This window comes from Bidens hawaiensis, unplaced genomic scaffold (assembly GCF_021521415.1).
Source record: "Bidens hawaiensis isolate Kalapana, Puna unplaced genomic scaffold, B.hawaiensis_p1.1 tig00005061_1, whole genome shotgun sequence".
Lineage (NCBI taxonomy): Eukaryota > Viridiplantae > Streptophyta > Magnoliopsida > Asterales > Asteraceae > Bidens > Bidens hawaiensis.
This window is the reverse complement of record NW_027491322.1, coordinates 449,874-474,017: the sequence shown is the minus strand read 5'-3', so window position 1 is coordinate 474,017 and position 24,144 is coordinate 449,874. Positions and strand designations below refer to the sequence as shown.

Genomic DNA, 24,144 nt, shown 5'->3' with positions numbered 1-24,144 from the left:
TTGAGTTAAAGTTGCATTTATATGAAATTACAAGATAAACTATTCAACTGGTTGTACCACTTTTTTGCCTAATTTGTACAGATTAAAAACCGGTTTTTAGAACATTGCTCTCCAATTTAGAGCGCCAGATCTTACCTTGTCCAGACTATTTTGTCTTACCCGAACCCACGCTGGCTTCAAATTTTGCTTGGGCGTTCCCCCATTGAATCATATCGTCGGCTGCCACTTGACAGTTCTTATGTCGTCACAAAAGCGTAACTCTTTAACGTAATACACAGTGAGACGAAAAATCGGGTGAGCTCGAAATTCAAACTAACAACATCATAAAGCTTAACTCAATATTCACCCAAAGTGAGATAAGTGGGATCGAATACTCATAAAACTCAGGCCTTTCTGCCATGGGCGGTGATTGGCTGATGGAAAGTGGAGTGGCACGTGCCGGAAAGCATTTGGTGATAATTAAAGGACACGTAAGTGCTTTTTTTTCTGTAATAGGTAAGTGCTTATTTGTCAGACATGAGACGCGTGTCAATTGTTTAAATTTTATAAATCTTTTATTGGTCCACGCGCCCAGTCAGGTGCGTTGATCGAGTGGATTCTGTACCTGACAAAGTTTTATTTTTATAATATTAGTAGAAGCATTCAATATACATTCAATTTCCTTTTCTTTTCTTTTTTTACTTGTGAAAAAAAAATAATAAAATAAATAGTTCTAAGTTGGGTTATAAAGTTTTCGTAATTGTCAATGAGTTTGTGGTATAGTGGTAAAAAAGAGACTTAGTGTCAATGTTTTCAGACTTGACCCGGACGCCTTACTTACCGGGTCAAAGCTCGGACTGACCTGTGAGGGCGGACCGGTGTCTAACCCGGATGACGTCATAAATAATTTAAATATATTTATATATATACACTCTATTATATATACATATATAATTTATATATATATAGAAAAAAATAATATTAAGCAACTTTCATATCCATTTATAATGTTTATTTCACTATATAAGATTTACTAGCTTTTGAATCCGTGTATTACACATTTACACGGGTTTTGTCAAATGATAAAAATAAATAAGGTCAGTTATTTCAATTGTGATTCTCAAAATATGTTATTATTCTATTAAAACAACATAAGATATCCACATGCCCTTCAACTAGTATGTCCACATAGGCTTCCAAATCATCCGGTTTCCATCTATAGAATTACCATATAATTCTCTAATTAATGTTTTCTAAAATCATAACCTCACTAATTAATGTTTTTTAGAATCATAATCAACTATTTCTTTTCAAATGATTTAAAACCCGATTTTGACTACAATTAATTATTTATAACTGATTTTGTGCTCCCTTTTTAGTATGACTATTATTTTAGCAATTCAATGATTTGTATATTTAGACAACTTTTCATTCACACCATTTATACATATTTTTCCTACATCTTGTGGTTTTCTAGAGAACAATGCTAAGAATTCTTATGATATCTACACATACATGACGTTTAAAATATTTTCCACCCCGTGTTTAATGTAGATTTAATGGAAAAAACAAATAGGGTTAACGAAAAGTACTAAAATAGCATCATTTTGGAAACACCGGGTGTTGATTTGCAAGAAATTTAAAAAAATGTACTAAAATTGTGTAGTTGGTCAAAACTTAGGTATAAAAATGACACTTGATTCAATAATAAATATAATCCACACTATATTATAGCTCATTTGACAAAATGGTTTTGACCCATGAATAACTAGAATGAATGAGATGAGAGACAATGAATTAGGTGAAATGTAAGCTTGACACCTAAGCTTCAACATTTTCTTTTATTAGTATTGTAAGATATTTCAGGTAAGGAATCATAAATTAAGGTTGGTTTGGTTGGCTAATGGGTGTTTATAAGCACTTGATATCGGCAGGGTCCTGGGTTCGACTCCCAGCGAGAACAAAATATTTTTATTTAATAAAAACAAGCTTTTTCCAGTTCAACCGGTGGTTCACCGGTTCAGGTCGGACCGGAAACCGCCAAACCCGTCCGGGTTATTAGAAAACGGGTTTTATAAGCGAACCGGACCGACATGCCTACCGGGTCCCGGTCGAACCGGCCGGTCCGGCCAGGGTTTCAAATCATTGCTTGGTGTTTAATGTTACCCGGGTTTGATTTTCGCCCCGAGCATTTAGTTTCAGCAGTATCGAGTGATGCTGAGAGACTAGACGAGTATGTGGCGTTCGCTAGTTAGATCATTGAACTGAACGGGTTTAATCTCACCGCAGTGCCGTGCATTCGGGCGAGTGCTCACGAACGTTGTGCTTAGGTGAGGGTTTGACGAGTGTATCTCAATGTGTTAAATTTAGATATTTGCCCATTTGGAAAATTCGTTGGCCGTAATAAAAAATAAGGAGAGTCTTTTTTACTTATGATGGGTTTCCTCTTAAATCTGGTGTTTAGGTTATTCGGGGAGTTGAGGTAGTTGGGTAGGTCAGTGGTCCGTCAATAATCTAAATAGTAGTTCAGAAAATATAAATCCATTTTTTTAATGAATCACAGCTATACAATTTATTTATTTATTTTGTAATACAAGTGATCAAAATGTGTCACTTCTCAATTTTGTTAATGACTTTGATGCATAAGAAAACAACATCACCCCAGTAACATCTATCTACATGATACAAAATAATTGAGTGTGTATCATGCACTCATAACCTCACCAAAACTTGGTTTCTTAACAAACTTTACCATAACCTCAAAAGCATGCATGCGGGAATAAGGACTAAGGGTTTAGCTCGACCATGTCCATGTGCTTCAACAGAAACTAGCTTGACTCGAGAATAAATTCATTTTAAGATCTTCCTTGAGTGGTTACCTTGTTAAACATGAGTTAGCTTTGTTTCTGCTCTTGCTCACTTGCTCCTCAAGTGGTTGATATTTGATAATTCTATTCCGATGATGTATATTGATGTAAATTTAAAGTAGATTTAAAGAATTTATCGGTTAAGTTTTTAAAAAATTTAAGATAAAATTTATGTGTATGGTGTAATAATATTATTATTGACAAGTATAATGAAAATAAAAAAATAGAATGAGACAAAAGTTGCGTAATCATCTTATTATCATAATTAAAACAAAGTATATCTGTTATATACAGTTCGTTTGTTACAATTTTTTTTACTTAATTGTTGTTATAACAATGAAAATGACCCTAATGTTGCTTCTTTTACGTTAATAAATATTGACAAGACCATTACTTTTTTTATGTGATAAAATACTGGAAGTGAATTTTGTATGTTTGTTGCCAACAATGTTTTCAAAACGTGATTGGTCAATGAACCGGACAAGCAACCGGTTCACTGGTATAACCGGTCGAACAACTTGGTAAAACCGGTTGAATGGTTCGGTTCTCTAAGAGCCGAGCGAACTACACAGGACCGGACTGGTTAGGGGGCCGACGGTCCAGCCCGGACTCAACAACATTGGTTGCCAACATATTTTAAAAAGTTGTATATCAGTGTATTCATTTCTCATATTATTAAAAGACATATTAGTACTGCATACAAATTGTTGCCAAGTTATATTTAAAATATATTTTGCTTTTATAAATTATTTAGCATTTCTTAATATGTTTTTCTATTATTCTTGAATTTCTTTACTATTTTTTTAATTTAATAAAATAACCTTTTTTTTAAAAAAAAATAGGAGTTTTTTTTCCTATGAGTTTCTTAATATTTTTCCGTTTACTCTCGAATTAAAAACTATCATCATTACTATATTATTTTAAATTTTGAGAGATCCATTGGTAATCCGTTAGTATTTACCAACGTGTTTTTCATCGATAATACTTATTTTTTGTAGTGTTCATTTTTACAGAATTTAACTATTTTCATGCACAAATTACCCCTTAATTACACTCAAATTCACTAGTTAACATAGTACACACGACAGAATACTATGTACAACCATAACAAACTTTTGTTCTATTTTGTCTTTTTATGACGTATCTCGCATGCTCTCCACCTACACCAGCTTGCTTAGACGCAGTGGGCTATGCCGTCAGCAATATCAACTCAAGGTAGCTTGGCAACCATGGTTATGGCCTTCTTTAATAATGAAAATATTTTAGACAACTAAGTTAAAACTCCCTAGAAGGCCAAGTGTAACACAAATAAATAATCAGTAATGCACGTATTCAAGAATAAAAAATAAAAAATAAAAAGAATGTGGGAATAAATTCTATTCTTCCCAACATTTTAAAGTTTCCCATTATGCTGGTTTCATTGATGAGCTACATATTCTTCTCTCATGGGGCTGTAAAAAAAGCCCAAGCCCGACGGATATACCCGAAACTCAAGGGGTATAATGGGCAGCTATGGGATTGAAATTTAAAAACTTTCGCGGGTATGGGCTGGGTATGGGATTCGATGATACCCGCCCCAATTACTAAAAAGCGCATACCCGTTTACCCGAACCATATACCCGAATTGTATACCAGAAAAATTCTTAATATTTTGTAGGCTGTGAAGTATATATTTAAAAAACTATATAAAAATTATAATGATATTATTTATTTATTGTAACACTTAAATATATGGAGTGTATTCAGTAGTACCAAGTTCTTCATAAACAGTCTCTTTGAATAGTGTTTTATCGAGTTCTTCACTTGTTTGAAGAACTCGATAAAACACTATTCAATATACGCACATATTATAAAGTGGAAACTAAGTGTTTGATAGAAAAAAATTTTAGGAGAGAAACATTTTCAGTTGCTTCTTCAAAGAGATTAACGTTTTCCCCGTGAACAACAAGAAGTGAGTGTGGATATAACTTAGCAAACATTGAATTGTTATTCATACAAAGTTAGGGATTATAAAAGGTGATTAAGAATTTTGAAAACGAACCTAATCTATTTAAACTATATTTAATATTTTTTACACTAACGGGTCTGTTTTGAGTTAGAGTCTTCTCACTTCTCCCTATGAAAGACCTTTGTCCATCCACGGTGCGATTAAAGTTGTTTTCCAACTTTTGGGTTATGTCATTCTTCGACTAACTTTATGTTATGAGTAAAAGATGTTGTGCCGGTACCAAAGTCTAAACCCTCAACTTTGAATGCACCATATAACTTTCACATAGTATTCTAGGTATTATTAATTAGGGGTTGTTTGGAACCCACCATCATGGTCATTAAGAAGGTTGATTGATTCAGAGACTTCATTCAGTATGTTTATAAATCTAATTGCTTCATAGCTCCATAACTGATTCGAAGGTTTACAAATAATATTTCTTTATAAATCTAACAACATGGCACTATGCTCCTACTCCCTATAGACTATGCTCCTACTCCCTACAAATAATAGAATATCATTGCTGGATTCGTTGTAGGGAGCTAGTAGGAGCATAGTGTCATGTTGTTAGGACAATTGTTATTCGGTGTTAATTATGTTATCTACTTTTCATATATTAGCTGAACTAGGGTACTCATATACTATAATACTACACCGCTTAAATAATTTAAACTATATAAATAATAAAAAAAATCAAAGTATAGATAATGTTAAATAAACATGCATATTCTCAAATTGCTTTTGAACCATAAATAATTTTAAACTTTTGTAAATTGACAACTTTGTTATAATTGTTTCCTTGTAGTCTATATCACACTGCAATGTCATAAAACTTTACAATTCAAATAGATTATACATACAACGAGATATTATAGTCGACAAACATATATATACATAAAAGACTAACATATGCCGAAAATATTACCGCTTTTAGGAATTTGACCCATATCAAATCCAAATTATCCAACAAATGAGAGAAAAATATTAACTTTGAATTTAATCCCTAAATTAAATGTTCAAACTCAATCTTTTGATTCGTCACCAAAGTCATGACTATAAAGATTCGTCACCAAAGTCATGACCCGAAAGCTGAAACATGCTTTGCCCCTTTAGAAATTTGACCCCCCATTAAATCCAAAATATCCATAAATGACAGAAAAATATTGATTTCGAAAATTTTAAATGTCATCGAAGTTAAAAGGACATGTAGCTTAATAATACCAAGGTATTTAAATGATGTCTCTTTCGAATGATAGGGGTTCAAGTTTCATTATAAACATACGATGCTAGTTTAGATGTAGATTTATAGGCGTGTAAGTCTGTCGACAGAAAGAATCAATCCACGCATCATGAGGATAATATTATAATACTAAAAGTGGTGATCATATTATATATAATATATTAAATATATCATGACATAATACGACTTCATCTAGCTTTAATTGGTAATTCCATGCTATATTATATCATGATTGATCTGGCTAGCAAACACTACAAGATATTTTGTAACAAGTTAAATGGTGTTTAAAAATGCATAAAATCAACTCAAGTGTATAAAGTATAAATAGTTATACAAATATTTTCATTTACAAAATTTCTTTATAGTACTTTCAGTGAAATATTCAAGATGAATATTATATTATGCTACCAAAGTATTCATAATATCCAACTAAAATATATAAGGTATCCTCATTTTAAATACTCAAATCTTATACTTATAATTAAGTTAATTACAATTAGGGTGGCAGTCTTGAACCAAAGCATTTCAAATGAGTTAAATTTGTGTTGATTTGAAAATTAAATGAGCTGGTTTGGGTAAGCTATTTACCTAAAAGGTTAAAATGGATCACTTGAAATCCAAGCTTGTTATTTTCGGGTCAAAATGGTTCAACAAATTTAAAGAAATGGGCCGATGTGGGTTAGTGTCATAAGGAAATGTGGCAGGTTCAGGTCGGATATGTTTCGGTACAAAATGAGTTTTGAATTGGAACGAGTTCGGTTTAGGTTTTGGCTTGGAATAGGTTTCGAGCCGACATAAGTTTTAACACGGGACGGGTTCGGTTCGGTTTTGGTTTCGTTTTTGTCAATTTTTTCGGTTTTGGCTCATTTCTCGAGGTTTTTTTCCCCGGAACGAAGAGAACGGATAAACATTTTATTTTATTTTTTTTACTTTTTTGTTTTTGATTTATATTTTGAGTTATGATTTTTTTTATTCTTTTTTTTTTGAAAATATTTTCTAGGGATTTTTTATCTTAATAGAAAACCCCTAAAAAAATTTAAAAAAATAATAAAAAAATCATAACTCAAAATATAAATCGAAAAAAAAAAAACCTAAAAAAACTAAAATGTTTCCGCGTTATCCTCGTTCGAAAGAAAAAAAATTGAAACCCGTTCTGACTCTAACTTGTTCCGACCCAAACCAAAGCAACCCTTTTTTTAATTGACTCGTTCTAACCCATGACCCGTTTCAACCCATGACTCGTTCGACCCCAACCCAACCCATTTACCACCCCTAACTACAATTTATGATATACAAGTATAGGTTTGGATCAAATACAAATTAAATTAACGTGCTAACTGTGAGAATCCCATCTACAATGTAATTACACAACTACACTACTTGTAAATATAATTACACTGTTTGATTCTCATAGGTAGCACGTTTGTCGCCACATATAAATTAATCCTACTAGTTTAATATTATTATTGTTTAAACTTTTCAAATGAATAAAATTCCAGATGCTGCTGGTTTTTTCATGATATAACAAAATATCTAATGTAATCACATTTTAATCTAATTAAAACAGCTTATTTCATGTTCAAAAGCATATGCTTGTACAAGTTTTAGTACAAAAAACCATATCCCAATTCTAATACAGAAATAATTATTTTTCAATTTTGAGTCCTATATCAGGAATATTTTTTCAACAAACAGCGCGTGTGCTAGTTGACGACATCATGAACAAGCTTACGCGACTTCAAAACCGAAAACCTCAAGCGCCTGTAGTAAGCAGCTTGAAGCGAGGCCAGTGACAGTACAAATATCCACTTGAATCCCATCTGCGTCCCCAAAATCAAATAATTTGTAATTCCAACTCCTTTATTTGAAAAGTTATATTCGGGTTGTGCTTAATAGGGCCGGCCCAAAAAGGGGTCAAGGAGGTTGGGGGATCTAGGTTCATTCTCCCAAGTTTCAAGAGATCCATAATCGTTAAAAAAAATTATATATATTTTATATATGATTTTGTTTTAAAACGTAAGTACACAAAATAACTCATTTTAGTGTAATGAAAAGAGTGGTAGTCTATCAGATGTCATAAGTTGTTTTTTTTTATTTCTAAAGAAAAAACTTTACTTTTGTGTTTCCTACAGGCTATTTTAGTAACTTTTTATTATTATTAATTTTTTGCTTTGGTCCATATTGGGCTTTGAAAATGCAACCCGATAGGTAAAATTGTCAAATTCTTTATACATAATTAAAAACGTGATTTCAGATGCTCTTTTTTATGCTCGTCCCAAGCCCAAACTTTTAAAGGATTGTCAGAGACGACCCTGGACTGCTTAACATCAAACGGGTCATAATGTATTCGCCGAAAAGCTACAAGTCAAAATAGGTTGTAAACCAACTTTGTATTGACATCATAAGTGTTTCTCATGTGTTATGACTTGTGAGCATGTGTCTTTTCAACAGCTATGCTACACTGCAAAAACATGGCATGGATGTTTCTTGAGAATGATGATATTTGGTGCGAGTCAGTGAAGTAAGCAGAAACGTCGAGTACATGGCCTAGCTGAAGTCTGAAGGCGATGTGGAGTAATGCCAGAATATGAAGTGAAGGTGGCTGCAGATGAGCGGCTAAGGATGGAACGGATCGCCTTGCTAATTTGTTAAAGGCAGCTCAGCCACCACCTAAGACACCCAAAATCAATGATGATGATGACAGTGATGATAAAAAAGGAGAAAGACATGAAGAAACACAAGGATCCCACAACGTTATTTGAAGTGACACCAGAAGAGGTCGAACGTCGGGCTCTTCAGACCGTTGTGTTACGGGAATGGTATGCTTTGTGTAAAGATAGAAATACCAAGGTTAAATTGGTATTTTTTTTTTCTTTTTGGAGCGAAATTTTGAGTAAACTTTTACTACTTTTTTGTCGTCGTATGATATTCTTGTCTTTGTAATCATATTATTTGTTGTTTCTTTACAATTTGTTGTAAAAAAAAACATCTCAATTAATTGAAAAGCTAGTTTTGACCCTATTTACTAAAGAGATGATCCTTGCATCAAACCTAAGAGCTTGTAGTCTAATGGTATGAAGATGTGTAGTAAAGATGTTTCTCCTCAAATGTTTTGGATTTCTACTCCTATGATAGGCATTGTTATAGATTTAGCACTAGGTTTAGAGGGTGTGCGAGTTGCCCTTCATAAAAAAGTTTGTATCTTCGTAAACCAGACATGCACACTTTTGAATCAATGGGACACAACAATATGAAATTCGTATCATAAGCATGATGACTCTTCCTCTGCCATGTTAATTATGATCTCTCGTCTGACAAAGGATCTTGTAGGTAAAAGAGTCGTTGACTTGTCAGCATGAGACATGACATGAGGTACAACATAGCAGCCGTGTCTAACATATGACCTGACATAGAAGACCCTCACTTCCATACCACACATGTTTGCTCACATTGATTAACTATAAGCATTATATGCGCTCCTATTTCTCTCTCAACCAAGTACTTACTCTCACACCGGAGTCTGGCCACATAGACAAGCCTCATTCGTCTTATGACAAGAACAGTTGATTGATTGTGCAACGCATATCGAAGACACCACCAGCCATTACGCCAGTTAACCACCATTATTACATGCGCCTCCATACCTGAGCCGGAGATTATTTGTAGCAACATTTACCCAAAATAAGGACAATTTTAGGTGTAAGTTTACCGCTCAAGACAGTTGGTAGATATGACAAACTTGACAGCAAATAAACAGTCAAAAGGTTTGAAACATATTAAAAAAAGTATCAACTGTTTAAAACCTTCTAAATCAACGAAACAAAACGTGCTACCGGATTGGAATCAAGCCAATGATATATATCCTCTTATAAAACTGCGTTCAGGCATCTCTCTCATAAGTTTAACTTCTGAGGAACATTATCAAAATCATCGAAGTCAAATCGTTGTCGTTCTCTCCCAATCTGAAAATTTTACAATCATTATGGTACACGACGTTCACAATCAAACAGAACCTCAAAAATAACCATTTCGTTCAGCATGTTTTTTTCCTAGTCGGAATCAAAATATCATACCTTGGACAGATATAGCGGATCACACGACATGGATTCATCCATTGTTTTCAGCTTCTTTGACATTTTCATGATTCTGATTTACCACAGAAAAAAGCAAAGACTAGTTATATTTTAAAACAGCAATAATAATACAAGATGATTAAATATCGAAGTCTGAATATTATACCTTTGGATTGATGAATCAATATGTTCAATCATCTCGCACGTTTTATATTGCTCGGGATCCTCAAGAAACCTAACCATTCCGGCCTTCTGGTTAATAGTTGCATAGATCTCACCATCCTCAATCTTTCAATAACATGAAAACGGGGGATTTTAAAACCTTCAAATAGAAAAAGTACATGATATTTAGAAAAACACGTGTTCATATTCTGGTTACCATTTGAAGTACATGCATTTCAGCTTCCTTAGAGGTGTCAATTTGTGCAGTGTTGGCAATGTCTTTAAGGGATAAAGTCAAATATGTCTGGGTCAACCTCTGGATGTTTCTTTTGTACATGGATGACACAACCTGATTTACCAATCCAAGATCGTTTCCCTGCAAAATAATATTATGTAGTTCATCCTTTTATCCGTTTTCTTCTATTTTGACACATGCTAGATGAAAGAGAAACCCAAATCGACCCATTCATAAATGGATCAAAAATGCAACATCTACACGCGACAATTTTAAAGTAAATTTTAGAACTCACATTCTCAAACTTCTCCCGGTTCGCTTGGACAAATGCCTTGAGTTCTGAAATAGTTCCAGTGTTGTAACTAGTTGCCAACTCAATGTAGGGCTACTTGGAACAAAAATAAAAATATAGATAAATAAAAACACTGTTTTAAGGTGATCAGAACAATACGTAGAGTTATTAAAGCATACATGAGCTACAAATTACACTAATAACATAAGGTTTGATGAACTAGAAGGTACATTCATATTGTATTGGCATTAAACAATTGAAATGGCTACAGTTCAAATAGTTACGTGAGGCCAAATAAGGGAAAAAAATGATATTGTCTTAATAGAAAGACTAGAAATTACCAGACAGAGATTCTTTAGATTCCTTTGAGCAACTGAAGACGTATACTTGGGAAAACTGGCAGAAAACTGCAAAGTAACAAAACTCCAATTAATCACAGAGGTATCTTTAGGTTGATTAATATATATTGTGTGCCAGTTAAAAAATAAATCCCAGCAGATGCAAGTATATTCATTAGGATTACAAAGTTAATTTATATGCAGAGTTTAAATAATATAAAACACGTAATATTCCTATGCTGCTCCCGAAAGACAATTCATGTTTTGAATACCAACTAAGAAATGAAGTTGCATATTCGTATGCATATGTGGCCTATGCCACGAACCAATATCTATATACTTGAAGTTCATATTCATAAGTATGAAAAACATGCACCTGGCGAAGATGAATGAGTGAGACCAATATGTATTTCTTGTACGCTTCAACAGCAATAGCATTCATAGTAGACATGGGAGCAGTTACCACCTGAAAATAGAATTGAGACCAAGAATCATGAAAAAGTCACATAAGTTTACACTTATATTATGCATATATAATATAGGAAAAAGATGTGAAAAAATAAGCTAATTAAAAGGAAAGTGACACACATTGTGGAAGAGCTCCAATGCTTTGGCAAAACGTTTATGTCCTATGCAAATCATCCCACTAGCAGAAAATCAAATGAACAAAAAGTTAACAATATTGTATATTGGTAACGTATTACCTCAGTTAATACATGAAGATGTAAAGGGTACACCACTAGTATTCCTAGATAAAAACAATATAACTCACCCGTAATAGCAGTAAAGAAAAAAGTCCCTTGGTTGATCAACTTCATATATATCATCCTCCAAAATGCCATAACCAATTTTATAACACTTAGCTAACAAACAGACTTGAAGAAAATCTGGGTGTAAAGGAGTTAAATGCTCAGATGAGGCCTGAATCTTGCGTATAGCCGTCAGCAGGGGTCCCACAGCTCTCATAGGGGCATTAAGATTTATAAGTTGCTCGTGTAGTCTTTTACAAACAGATATGACTGTGCCAATATGGTAAAAATATTAATATGATACAAAAGTTAAAAAAAACCATATTTGAACATCTATAACCGTACATTTGTCAGGCACCAAGCGGATCTGCTCAAAACTGCATACATCAATAAATCCGACAACGGATATAATAAACTCGTTTGCTTGTGCTTCTGGAACTGGACCTGCTGTACATGCTTCCCTGTTATAACATATAGACATCGAGTCATATAACTATTTCCCATGATAAAATTTATTTAATATCTGATAAATTGCACCCACGAACAACTCTTTAATTCATTTTTCTTCTTTCCAAATACAAACTCATTATTCATTTGAGAGAAGAAACATCTTTCAAACAAGTGTATCAAGAGTACTTACAGTCAAAAGTATCATTTAACTATCAGAAGTTGATCACGCGTGTAAATCATGTGATTACAACTTACAAAACTTGCTCATTGCACACTGTTATGTACAGTTCAACACGGTTATACTCTATGAATATCAACTTAATAATTAATAAGAAAGCTTATATGGAACACATATCAAGAGAAGCATAAAAGCAAGCACGATAAACAGCATAAAACGATCAAGAAAATAGTAAATTGCAGAATTTTAAAAATTAGCATAATAACGCAAATCAAAATAAGTAAAGAAATCAGTTTAGACAACAATGATTAACTTTATACAAAATCAAGAATACAAAGAACTCAAATCAGCACTCAGTAGACACATATAATGCTGCGAACGAACCAAACTTCCAGCAAACTGTTCAGCGGGAAGTTTGTTTATGTTCGTTAGTTTAATAAGTGAACGGGCATGAACAAGTAATTCCGTTCGATTAACTAAATGAATGAACAAGAACATTGGCCATGTTCGTTCCATTGTGTCCGTGAAGCCGTGCGCGTTCGCTTTTCTGTTCGTTTGCGTCTTATGTTCGTTAATGCTTGTTTATGTTTGTTCATTAAAGGTTTTAATACTTGACATCTCTAATCTTAGCATATAGATTTAAGCAAAATTATGAACTATAAAACAAAACTATCAGTATTTTAAACATAGTTATTAAAAGCCCTAGCTTCTTGCGCCTGTGCTCATTTTTCAGGCGAGGCTCAATAAATGCGCTTCTAGTTCCTAGGCGAGCGCTTCAACATTGTCTATGCCAAGAACATGAGAAGATAAAAGCCGAGCAAAAGAAACACAAGGAGTGCTAATGTGCTATTGCAACTTAGATATAGGAGAGGTCAAAGACATTATATTGATACATTTTGTTATTCAAGTTCTGGAATTACATTTGAATCTTGACTATTTTAGAACTTTTGGTACTAATTAGATGATCTTAGATGTTATATAATAGCTTTCGTTTATTTTATTTGAAGAATAGTATTATTTTTCATATACATAATATATTTTAAATTTTTATTTAAGTGCGGTTATTTTGCGCCTTGCGCCTAGGCCCTAAGTGAGTGCACTTAACACATTTGATAACTATGATTTTATAATAACTTATACATAAAATGAACATATGAAACCGAAAGTTAAATTAAACACCAACACAAACTCGGTAGCCGGACCGAACCGTAGCCAAATCAAATAAAACAGTGTTAGCGTGTCAGTGAACCGTGCACGAACATGTTTACTTTTCAGTTAACAGTTGGCTGATAAAAGCTTAACGGACGAACATAAACTCAGCATGTGATGTCCGTACAATACAAATTCAAAACCCTAAGTCTGGTAGTAACTGATTACAATAATAATAATAATAATAATAATTTAATAATAAATAGCAAAATTAGGGCTTACAGAATGTAGAGATAACCGAGGGAGTGAATCGAAGGATCGATTCGAGTAAGACAAGAGGCAAACGATGCGGCTTGTGATCGGATGACGTCATCGTAGTCCTTCAAACGCTTGTGCAGTTCAAGTAAATCGTGAGAAGTGGCCGATAACGCTTGGATTTCTGTCACCAGTGAGTCCACTGAGTTCGCATTTAAGATCATCCTCCTCCTCCTGCTGTTATCGAATTCAATTCAATTGATTGTGATTTTGGATTCGGGTTTGTGTGTGTGTGTGTGTGTTGCTTCGATAAAGCAAAACCAATTCGTGTCCTGTGGAGGATAGATGGATTCGGGTCGGGTTTGAGCTAAAATCGAAACATAAACGAAACTTAGAAATTTTGGGTTACGTATTTTTTAATCTGTTTGGGGGTGGCTTTTTCAGTTTTTGCTATATGATCTTGAAAATTTTAAGGTGAAAACCAAGTTGTCGAAAATGATGAATTAAGGTATAAATAATTTTGTTAAATATTTGAGTTACATATTTAGTAAAATTCTTACAAATTACTAGCTATTTAAATTAAAAGATGAACCAGGGTAACTCACCTACCAAATAGAATTAAAAAGCAAGACCAATGATGATGATGAGTCATGGTGCTAAAACAAAAGTGGAATGAAAGTAGACAAATTTAGCAAAGCCGGGAAAGTAAAGTCGATGGAATTGAGTGGTCAAGAAAACACATATATATACCAATGATTTAAGAAAATAATAAAATATTCAACAGTAAATGGAATAGTGTCTTAGTGAGTAGAGAAAAATCCTCTAATTAATACATTAAAAATAAACTAGAGGTTCGGTTTGGTTAGGTTTTTATTACAAGCAAAACCAAAACCAAACTGTAACTTCGGTTTTTACAAAACATAAAACCAAACCGTAAGTTTTTGTTCTGGTTCAATTTTTTTGGTTTGGATTTTCTGTTTTTTCGGTTTCATATCGGTTTTTTTGGTTTCTTGCACTGCTAGAGGTGCTTACTCGGTTTTTTTTTTTTCAAACCGTGAACCAAACCTATAGTAATAGATACTCTTAAACCAAACCAAACCAAACCAAATCACGGTTTAGCATGTTGGGTTCTTATACAAAATGTCCAAAACAAGGTATGACATATTTATATAGTCTAGTTGCCAGTAATTTGCTAAATTTAACATGTTTAAACAAAATATATCTACTATCTACTTCATTAGTCATTACAATCATTATAAGGTTGTCACGAACTGTTATAATCATTTGTATATCACATTAAACTCTTATTTCTTGAATAAAAATCGTACACAATACACCATACAGATCATTACAAAATGAATGTGAAAACATGTAAAACAGGAGAAATTATACTCCAAAAAGAATTGTTCAAAAAGTAGTTATCAACTTATCATAGTCCAGACTTGTATGGAACACCTGCATCTTTAATCCACTTGTCCCCATGAATAAAAGATTTAACAGTAAACTTACTAGCTTGTTTGCTTGTTATAAACTTCAATCCTTTCCAGTTAACCCGATTCTTCGTCACTGCACCCGCACCAGTGTTACCAAATTCTGCGTAGAATATCGTGCTGGGAGCCGATGTTCCAACCCATGGCATCCACCCCTTTGGATCAATGAAGCCATTCATGTTATTATTAATGTAAACTGTCGTCGAATGGTTCTTCCATGGACGTCCGAGAAACGTGTGAATATCACTCAAGTTTCCGAATGGTGAAATGTTGCAGTTCTGGATTGAAATGCCAGTGTTTTGGTTAGGATCGAATTTGCCTTGTGCGGTGATCGTGTTTTGTTGCCCGGTCATTGGCCTCCTTGGAAGAATGTTACAGCTTTGAAGGACGACGGCCGAGTTCCCAAATATGAAGTCTACCGTGCCATAAATGTTGCATTCTTTGTAAAACTGACGGTTGGAGTGAGCGTAAAGAGAGTCTTGGAATGCGTCAATGCGGCAACGGTAGAAGGTTGACTGGTCCGCGGTTGACATTAGGGCAACAGCTTGATGGTTTGCAGCGCCGGCTGTGTTGCGGAAGCCCATGTCTCGGCTATAAACCCTTTGCCGAACACAGCTGCGCCAAGAATAGGTAATTAGAAAGGATTTGTGAATGTGAAAAGTAGGTCCGTAAGCGAACCGAACACTTGGTGAACCGTTCGACGGGAAGCTCGTTTATGTTCGTTTATTTAATAAATGAACAAACATTAACAAAAATGTGTTTAAGTAAACGAACGAACATGAACACGTATTTCGTTCATTCATTTATGTTTGTGAACATCTGTTTATGTTTGTTTATTTATGTTCATTTATGTTCGTTTATGTTTGTTACTATTGATAGAAAATATTTAAATATTATTTAAAGAGTCATCTAGTCATGGTATTATATTTGGTCATTTGTGTTCATTTAAGTGTATTCATTTATGTCCGTTTATGTTTGTTTGTGTTCATTTATTTATATATGTTCATTTTTGTTTGTTTATCTTTGTTCAGTTATGTTCGTGAACTGCTTGTTTAGAAGTTAAACAAACGAACACAAACATGTTCCCTTTAAAAATAAACGAGCACGGACACAAAATATGTGTTCGATCAAGTGTTCATGTTCGTTTAAAGTTAAATGCCTAGTGAAAAGGTCGTATGACCATATATGGCCAGTATGATAAGAAAATGTTCATATGAGCCTGTATAAGGTGTTACACGCGCCTAGATATTACGTACTCACCAAAAGTTGCGGATTGAAACGTTGGCGTGCCCTCAACAACATTTTTACTTCCTGATACAATCGTCGAATCCATACCATCGCCGATCATCATCACATTCCATTTAGGCTTTTCGACCCGAACATTCTCAAAGTAAACCCCCTTCTTCACATATATCACAAATCTTTTCTTGCTTTTATCAAGTCCCAGCAGAGCCCAGTTGGACCCGCAAGACTCACCTTGCAGAGGGACGTCTGCGCAAGGACCAACTGGTTCCGCAGGACCCACCATGCTCAGAGATGAAGACCTTACGCGCAGTACGCCAGCTGTTCACGCAGGGAAAGCCTCCCAATGGTGAGGTACCCCGCCTGTCCCCGCAGCTGCGGATACAAGCCATCAGGGAAGGCTACCCGCACTAATAGCAAGGCTACACGCACAAGGCACTAACTCAATAATTCAGTGTCACCTGAAGGAATGAGCAAGGCGGAAATACTCCCGCCCAAATGAGCCAGTCCGTATGCTTCTGGAAGATCTTTTGTACTATACCTGCCAAGGTATGGACAAAATAGACAAGATCTGACCAAAGCAGCCCATGAACCAATCACAGGGTGACAGCTCACCGACAAACAGTACGAGGAGCATGCTCTAGTACTGTTTGTCACTATTAGCCGCTGCCTACTCACCAATCCTTGTCGTGGCACGCACATAGCCTGCAGTTGGTGGAAAAGGAATAGTACACAGCCGGCCTGGTCACTATCAGCCGCTGCCTACCCACTAACCAGCATGGCACGTGCGTAGCCCGTAGTTGGTAGAACATGAATATTATACAGCTGGCTGTACCTGCTTGGAAACCTACCTTCGGCTATAAATACTCCAACACCTTGGAACGGTATGATCATCTGGTATTTTATCTTCACTAGCTATTTCTCTCAATATACTCTTATATTCAGAGCAATCTAGTCTGATTCTCACGCCGGAGGGTGGTCACAAGGAGGAACCCCCCCCCTTCTCAGTGACGAGCTCACGGTGTCTGTTTTGCAGGTCATCTGAAGAACATCCTTCTTTGCCGGACCTAACCCTCGTGGGAAACATTACTTAACCCCCAGATTATCCATAATCTACTCGGGGTCGATTAGTGTTTCTTCAGCCACCACCACATCCGCCTTGATTTGCTTCGTCTTCTGCAGCAGTTTCCGGTCTTTCCCAGACAACCATTCGGGCATGTCACCGCTCCCTCCTACACTCATCAACCGTCGTCGTCTTTGGTTGTACGCATTCGCAACGTTTGAAAGCCCCTTTATAATAGCTAGACTGTTGCTTGTTAACTCAGTTGATGTTTTAAGGATGTCCAAACCATTTTCTTGTAAACTATCAATGCATGTTTGTTGGTATGTCCCAGCAGCACTAAGCCATGTCATAAGATCATCCAAAACCGAACCTATCGATACCAAATTAGCCCCGGACGCTGATGTCAGCGTATCGTTTAAATGATCAAGTGCAAGATCGAGCAGTTCATTGCAGTTCTTGAGCTCTGGAAGCGTCGACACTTTTGAAAGCTCGCTCATAGCGACTAAAACCGATAGTTTGAGTAACTCGTCGGGTTGGACATGTGTCGAGTTTGCTAAAGAAGATAAAGAAGTGTAACATGTATCCGGGTACAATGTGGTGTCACAAACCGCTTTGATGGAAGCCAAAGCGGATTGCGTTTGCGACTCGTTACCATTATGTTTTTGGTCTTTTTTATGCGTAGTTCCCACGACTGCGGCAACTACAACAATGACAAGAATGAGAGATGATATTGCGATAAGTGCGATTCTTTTTCTTGTTTTTCTTCGTGCGTCTAGCCGCGCTTGTTCGGCTTCGTCTAATTTTCCATAGGGGTTAAGGGAACTCATGGCTGTTGGTTTTGAATTAGTTCTTGTTGTGATGATTTGGTTGTGTTTGCTTTGAAGTGTTGGTGATTTATAAGGCAATGAAGGGAAATAAATATGATATTATTATACGTGCAAAGCATCATGTTAAATGGGGAGATTAATTTCAACTTGTGAGTGGCTCTCATGAACATTGATTCAAGATTTAAGATTATTAAATGGGACAATAGTTGACTTTAGCAAAATACATGCTCATATGTAATGGTTTAAGGATAGTTTTTTTTAAGGCAATTATTATAGTTCTGGTATCGTAACAAACGTAATGGAAGCCAACTGAATTCATGTATATTCATCGTGTTTTGTTTTAGTACTGGTATCGTGACGAATGTAACGAACCCGACCGAATGCTAATTGTACTTGTTTGTTTTTTTTGTTTTAGTTCGGTACAATAACAACGTGACGGAAACCGAACGAATTTGCGTAAATTTACCGCCTCAACTTCCAGGTTCGACAACGCTCGGGTCTAATCAGCGCCTGAGTTTTACCAACAACGGCAACCCATTGGTCCACCTCCATTTTCATATACTTTTTGGTTTTATTTTTTGTTTTAGTTCTAGTATCATAACGCATGTAACAGAACCCAATCGAATTCGCGTCAAATTAACGCCTCAACGCTCTGGACCGACAACGCTGTATCTTATCACCGCGCGGGTTTTACCAACCGGCCCGGTGCTGTAACACCCCGACCGAAGGCGGATTATACATCGGGGCGCCACGTATTGTTTCATTACTTGTGACACTATTTGGGCGTCAATATTTAATAAATACATTTTCATTGCGCACGCGCAGAACAAGAATCGTAAAGTAACATAAATCATATCAAAACTTAAAATATTCAAATAACATAATTTGTCTTGTTACATTTTAATCTAGGTCCAAAGAAAAAGAAAACATCCTACGTGTCCTTGAGATTCCCAAAAGCAGCTACAGCAAACCTGAACATGTGTTAAAATAAAACGTCAACACTTGCGTGTCGGTGAGAAATCAAGTTTAATAGATAATAATAAACACTGCGCGCAACATGTGCTTAACTGGGGTTTAACATAGGGTGTAATCAGATTGTGATCAAGCCTAAATAGATCATAGCTCATAGTTCAATCCGTGCTCCCAATTGAGCACAAAAACAAGAAATCATACGTGCATGTGTAAACAAAACAAGAAAACCGTAAACGATAGGTCTCCCGTGTTCATCTAATGGATCCATGAAAACTTCGGAATAGGCCGAACAAAGCGGTTAATGATTCACACATACAAATAAACAGCCAAGTAAACGTCCATAACACATGGGGTTTTGCGCACATAAATTTCATAAACAAGTTTAAGACTCAAGTTGTACGAACACATGAACATCCCAAAACGTTAAAAATAAAAGGGGATTAAGTACGAGATTACTCACCTGTAAAAGGTGTGTTGAAAGATAATGCAAGAACCAACTTTCAAACAAGCACAAGTTAACCTATAAATAAGAGGTTATTGGTTTAACGATTGGTTTTTATGTCTTGAATATATGCAGTAAGTATCGATTTTTGTTAGTTAAACCAATTAAAACAAAATATATATATTTATATTTACCGAGATTCTGGGCAGAACAGAAGAGAAGGCGGAGGCAGAGAGAGGAGTGAGGATCTTCGGCAGAGAGCAAAAAGGGAGAGAGATTTGGGGAGTGTTTAAGTGTAGTGTGTGTAGTGTTAATAAACAAGAAATTAGCTTAATTTATAGGAAAACCCAAGGGAACACAATCCCTTAAAAGGAGGAAAAGATCTTATCAAATCAAGCAAAAGATATTAAAAAGTACAAGAAACCAAAAGCAAAAGATATCAAAAGATATGCCGGCAGCTGCAGGGGATGGGGAAAAGCTGACAGGTTACAGGTCAAAGCATGGGAGGTGTCAGATAAAGCACTGTTCAAGACATGCAAAAGAAGATTTCAAAAGATTATGTCAGTCACTTTTTCTGTCAACCAATAGGATTGGTGCGCATGCTGCGCCGAAAGTGGCTTTTCGGACAGATGTCGGAACTGACCTAAAGTGCTCAAACAAAAGATAAGATATTTCAAAAGCATACAGGCTGACCTAAACTGAAGAAAAGACTTAAGGTCTAGCGCGAGAAGACTCGAGCGCGCGCGCGAGGGCGAAGGCAGACAGAGAACAATCCTTAGCGCGCCGCGGGAAGAACTATAATCCTTAGCGCGTCGCGGGAACAGTTCGCCTCGCGTATCGCAGGAACAGCTGGTCTTCACGCAGGCTTCCTTGTAAGGAGTCTGGCGCGTGGAGCTGTGCAGACATCCTTAGACGGGAAGAACCAAAGGACAGCAAAGAGTTAAGAGAAAAAGGGGGTTTCAGGCTTAAGGGTTAAGCAGAGGGGCGGGACGGCGACAAGAGAGAAAAAGAGGCGGGACGGCGACAAGAGAGAGAAAGAGGCGGGACGGCGGAAAGGAAATTATTATTATTAGTAAGTAATATAAAAAAATATATATATATATAGTTTATTTAATGTTAAATTTACAAAGATTAATAATCAAATTTTAAATCATAAAAAGAATCGGATTCGAAAACGGGTACCTGGGTCGGGTCGGATTGGGCAGTTGTCACAGGTGCAACGCGCCAGGTTAACACTAGTATTATATAAACTTGGTATTACATTCGGCGCGCCGTGTTAGACCGATGGTGTAGTCAGTGAAATGTTCAAATACAAGAAATTAGCATGCTTAAAAATAAGGGGCATTTACATATATCCCCTCCCTAAGTTCCCTTATTACATATTTACCCAACTCTTAAAAATCAATTACATATTTTCCCTCTTTAAACCACATATATTACATATTTTCCCATTTCATTAAAATTAACTAAAAAATGACTATTTTACTCTTAATGAACTACTTAAAGACTTACTTAGATGGGTGGCATATGAACAAATTTTGTCACATAATAAGGATAAAAGGGTAATTGCATGCTAAAAGGGGAAATATGTAATTAGAATTTTAACATTAAAAAAATATGTAATTAAAAGGGTTTAATGAAAGAATATATGTAAAAATCCTTAAAAATAAAGCCACAAGTTGTTGTGGCTATATATTAAGTACTATATTAAAAAAGAATTTAATTGTTTACAAAAATTAAAAGAAAGCCGAGGTGATATCACTTATAATCATATAATGGAAATCATATAATGGAAGAGTATTTGGATTCTTGAGTTATAAAATGATCATAATAAAAAATACGTAATAATGTATCTTATTAAATTAGCATGTTAGTATGAAATAAAAGCTATTGTTTGTTTAACACAACAAAGTCTGGTCGAAGTATGATGGACTAATACATAAGAAAGTTATCGGTCTAAAAATTAAAAGAAATAAAATAGGATTACTCTATAGAATACTAACAAAGTTTTGAAATTGTTACAATCAGATCACCCATAAAATATTTTGTTTCAATAAAGTCACTAAAGTTTCATTTGTGTTCTAATCCCAAATATTTTACCTGGTTAGCAGGTTATGTAGGTTTTTTTTAAATAGTTTGACAATGCAATTTTTTTTAATTGAAAAAATTAGTAAAAATCAAGAAAAATAATTTTTAAATTGTGAAAAATTGCAATAAAAAAAAAAGAAAATTGCAAAAAAAGAAGAAAAAAAAAGAAAAGGAAAAGGTAGTAAGAAATCACCTTTTTTAGGTTACAGTTTTTTATAATAAACCATCACTTTTTTTAGAAAACTTTCAAAAAGACAGTTAGGTAATTAAAATATTTAATAGTGGAATTATTAATTGCTTTAATATAAAAAAAGAAACATGTTAATTATATTGTAATTTTTCGCAATTTTTCAAATTGTTATTATTATTATTTTGCAATTTTTCAGTTTTTTTTTTTTTTTTTTTTTTTTTTGCAATTTTTCTCAATTTTTACTAATTTTTTCAATTTTTAAAAAAATATTTTGTAATGTCAAACTATTTAAAAAAAATCATGCATATATAACCTTCTATCCAAGTAAAATAATAGGATTAGAACAAAAAGAAAACTTTAATGACCTGATTGAAACAAATACTTTACGAGTGACCTGACTGGAACAATTTCAAAAATTGGTTACTAATCTATAGAGTAATCTCAAATAAAATCTATTGCTTTTTCAACTTTTTATCATCACTATAGATGCATATTGAGCTGCAATATTGAAAGAGTTGAATGGAAGTGTGTTGGTCACGCGTTATACTTTCATTCTCTCTATGCAGATTCGAGTGTTAACATCACTCTTTTTTTTCTTCTGGTTTGACCTATTTTTAATGTAGAAAAACTGTTAATAAAGATAATCAAAAACTACTTAATTGACCGTTTCACAAGTGAACAAACATCTATTAGGTTCAATTGTCATGACGGTAATTAACGATGAGCAATTTTATATAAAGTATAGAATCGAAGAGATACCAACCGAGCACAATGAGTACGAGTATTCGTTTTTCATTATTTCGGTATCGCTGCAATTCGATTTAGGTAATTTTTGGTGTCTTCAATGGTACTGGTTCCGAACCAATAAAAATCGATACGGTATTCGGTTTATACTTTCATTTGTTTTCTGTGTTAGCATTTTTTGCTACGCTACTGCTTCGCTACCGGTCTCGTCCCTAATGGTAATTAGCAAAGCTGTTATCATGCTGTCATGCTTATAATTATATTAGTTTGGCGTCATGATGAAAGTTCAAACATTGTTGGATTAATCTACAATTTTAATTAATATATATGTGTTATATTATGTTATGTTATGTTGCGTAATATGTATGTACAGCAAATGTTTCCAGCAATCGGAATGGAGATAACCGGGGCTCAAAGGCAATGATTTCTCGACTTTGTATTTTACAGTTCGATTTTTGACATTGGTAGAGCTTTGTTTAGGGGTTTGAACAATGCACAAACTTTTATTTCTGTTTTTCTGATTAAATTTCATAATTGGGGAAATGTATGTGGAATCGATGAGGCGATTGGGGTATATAAGGGGTTGAGTAAAACTTGTATACTTTTATATGAAACAGAACGCATGTAAACTATTGTCAATCACCTAATAATAACACAAAACTCGTTCTAGACTTTTTATTCAGTCATTCATTTAAGATTTCGAGTAAATTATCAGAATACTTTAATCTGAAAAGTGATCTTATGATTCAGAAGTATCATCTAGAGTCAAGTAACCTTTATTATGTTGTATATGTCGAGAAAGTATGAACTATAAGAATACTTTAATCTGAAAATGTGAACTATCCATAATGTTTAATCACCAAAAGATGAATGAACAATGAGTCTACCTAGTGTAAAAACAATGTCAACCCGCCTGTAAAACTTAGACTTCATTTTTGTTTTTATATATTAAATTATCTTTTCCATAAAAAAATTTCATTTTTGTCTATAAGACATTATAGTTTCCAAAATGCAACATAAACACACCACCGGCCCCTCCCACCCCCACACCACAATGTATAAGTCTAATATACTTTTTTGAAAACAACGTAAAAAATAAACACTCGATAAAAATTTTACATATAAATAAAAA

The 24,144-nt window shown here is 34.6% G+C and overlaps 1 protein-coding gene and 1 pseudogene across 1 annotated transcript; both read right to left on the bottom strand.

The window, feature by feature from the left end:
* Positions 1–9,675: 9,675 nt before the first annotated feature.
* On the bottom strand, positions 9,676–14,178 carry LOC143628742 (COP9 signalosome complex subunit 3-like). Its single transcript, XM_077098242.1, has 11 exons — positions 13,982–14,178; positions 12,268–12,383; positions 11,946–12,192; positions 11,762–11,819; positions 11,550–11,639; positions 11,177–11,242; positions 10,839–10,928; positions 10,526–10,684; positions 10,313–10,434; positions 10,147–10,219; positions 9,676–10,035 (listed from the first exon to the last, which is right to left on the bottom strand). The coding sequence occupies exons 1-11, from the start codon at positions 14,176–14,178 to the stop codon at positions 9,967–9,969; spliced, it is 1,287 nt and encodes a 428-aa protein (XP_076954357.1). The 3' UTR covers positions 9,676–9,966.
* Positions 14,179–15,383: 1,205 nt separating this feature from the next.
* On the bottom strand, positions 15,384–18,577 carry LOC143628741 (putative pectinesterase/pectinesterase inhibitor 24; annotated as a pseudogene).
* Positions 18,578–24,144: the final 5,567 nt, after the last annotated feature.

Coding starts and splice junctions, on each gene's coding strand:
- LOC143628742 (XM_077098242.1), bottom strand. CDS start 14,178: ATGATCTTAAATGCGAACTCAGTGGACTCACTGGTGACAGAAATCCAA. Junction 12,193..12,267: donor CCGCTTGGTGCCTGACAAAT/GTACGGTTATAG, acceptor ATATTGGCACAG/TCATATCTGTTTGTAAAAGA. Junction 10,929..11,176: donor ATCTAAAGAATCTCTGTCTG/GTAATTTCTAGT, acceptor TGTTCCAAGTAG/CCCTACATTGAGTTGGCAAC.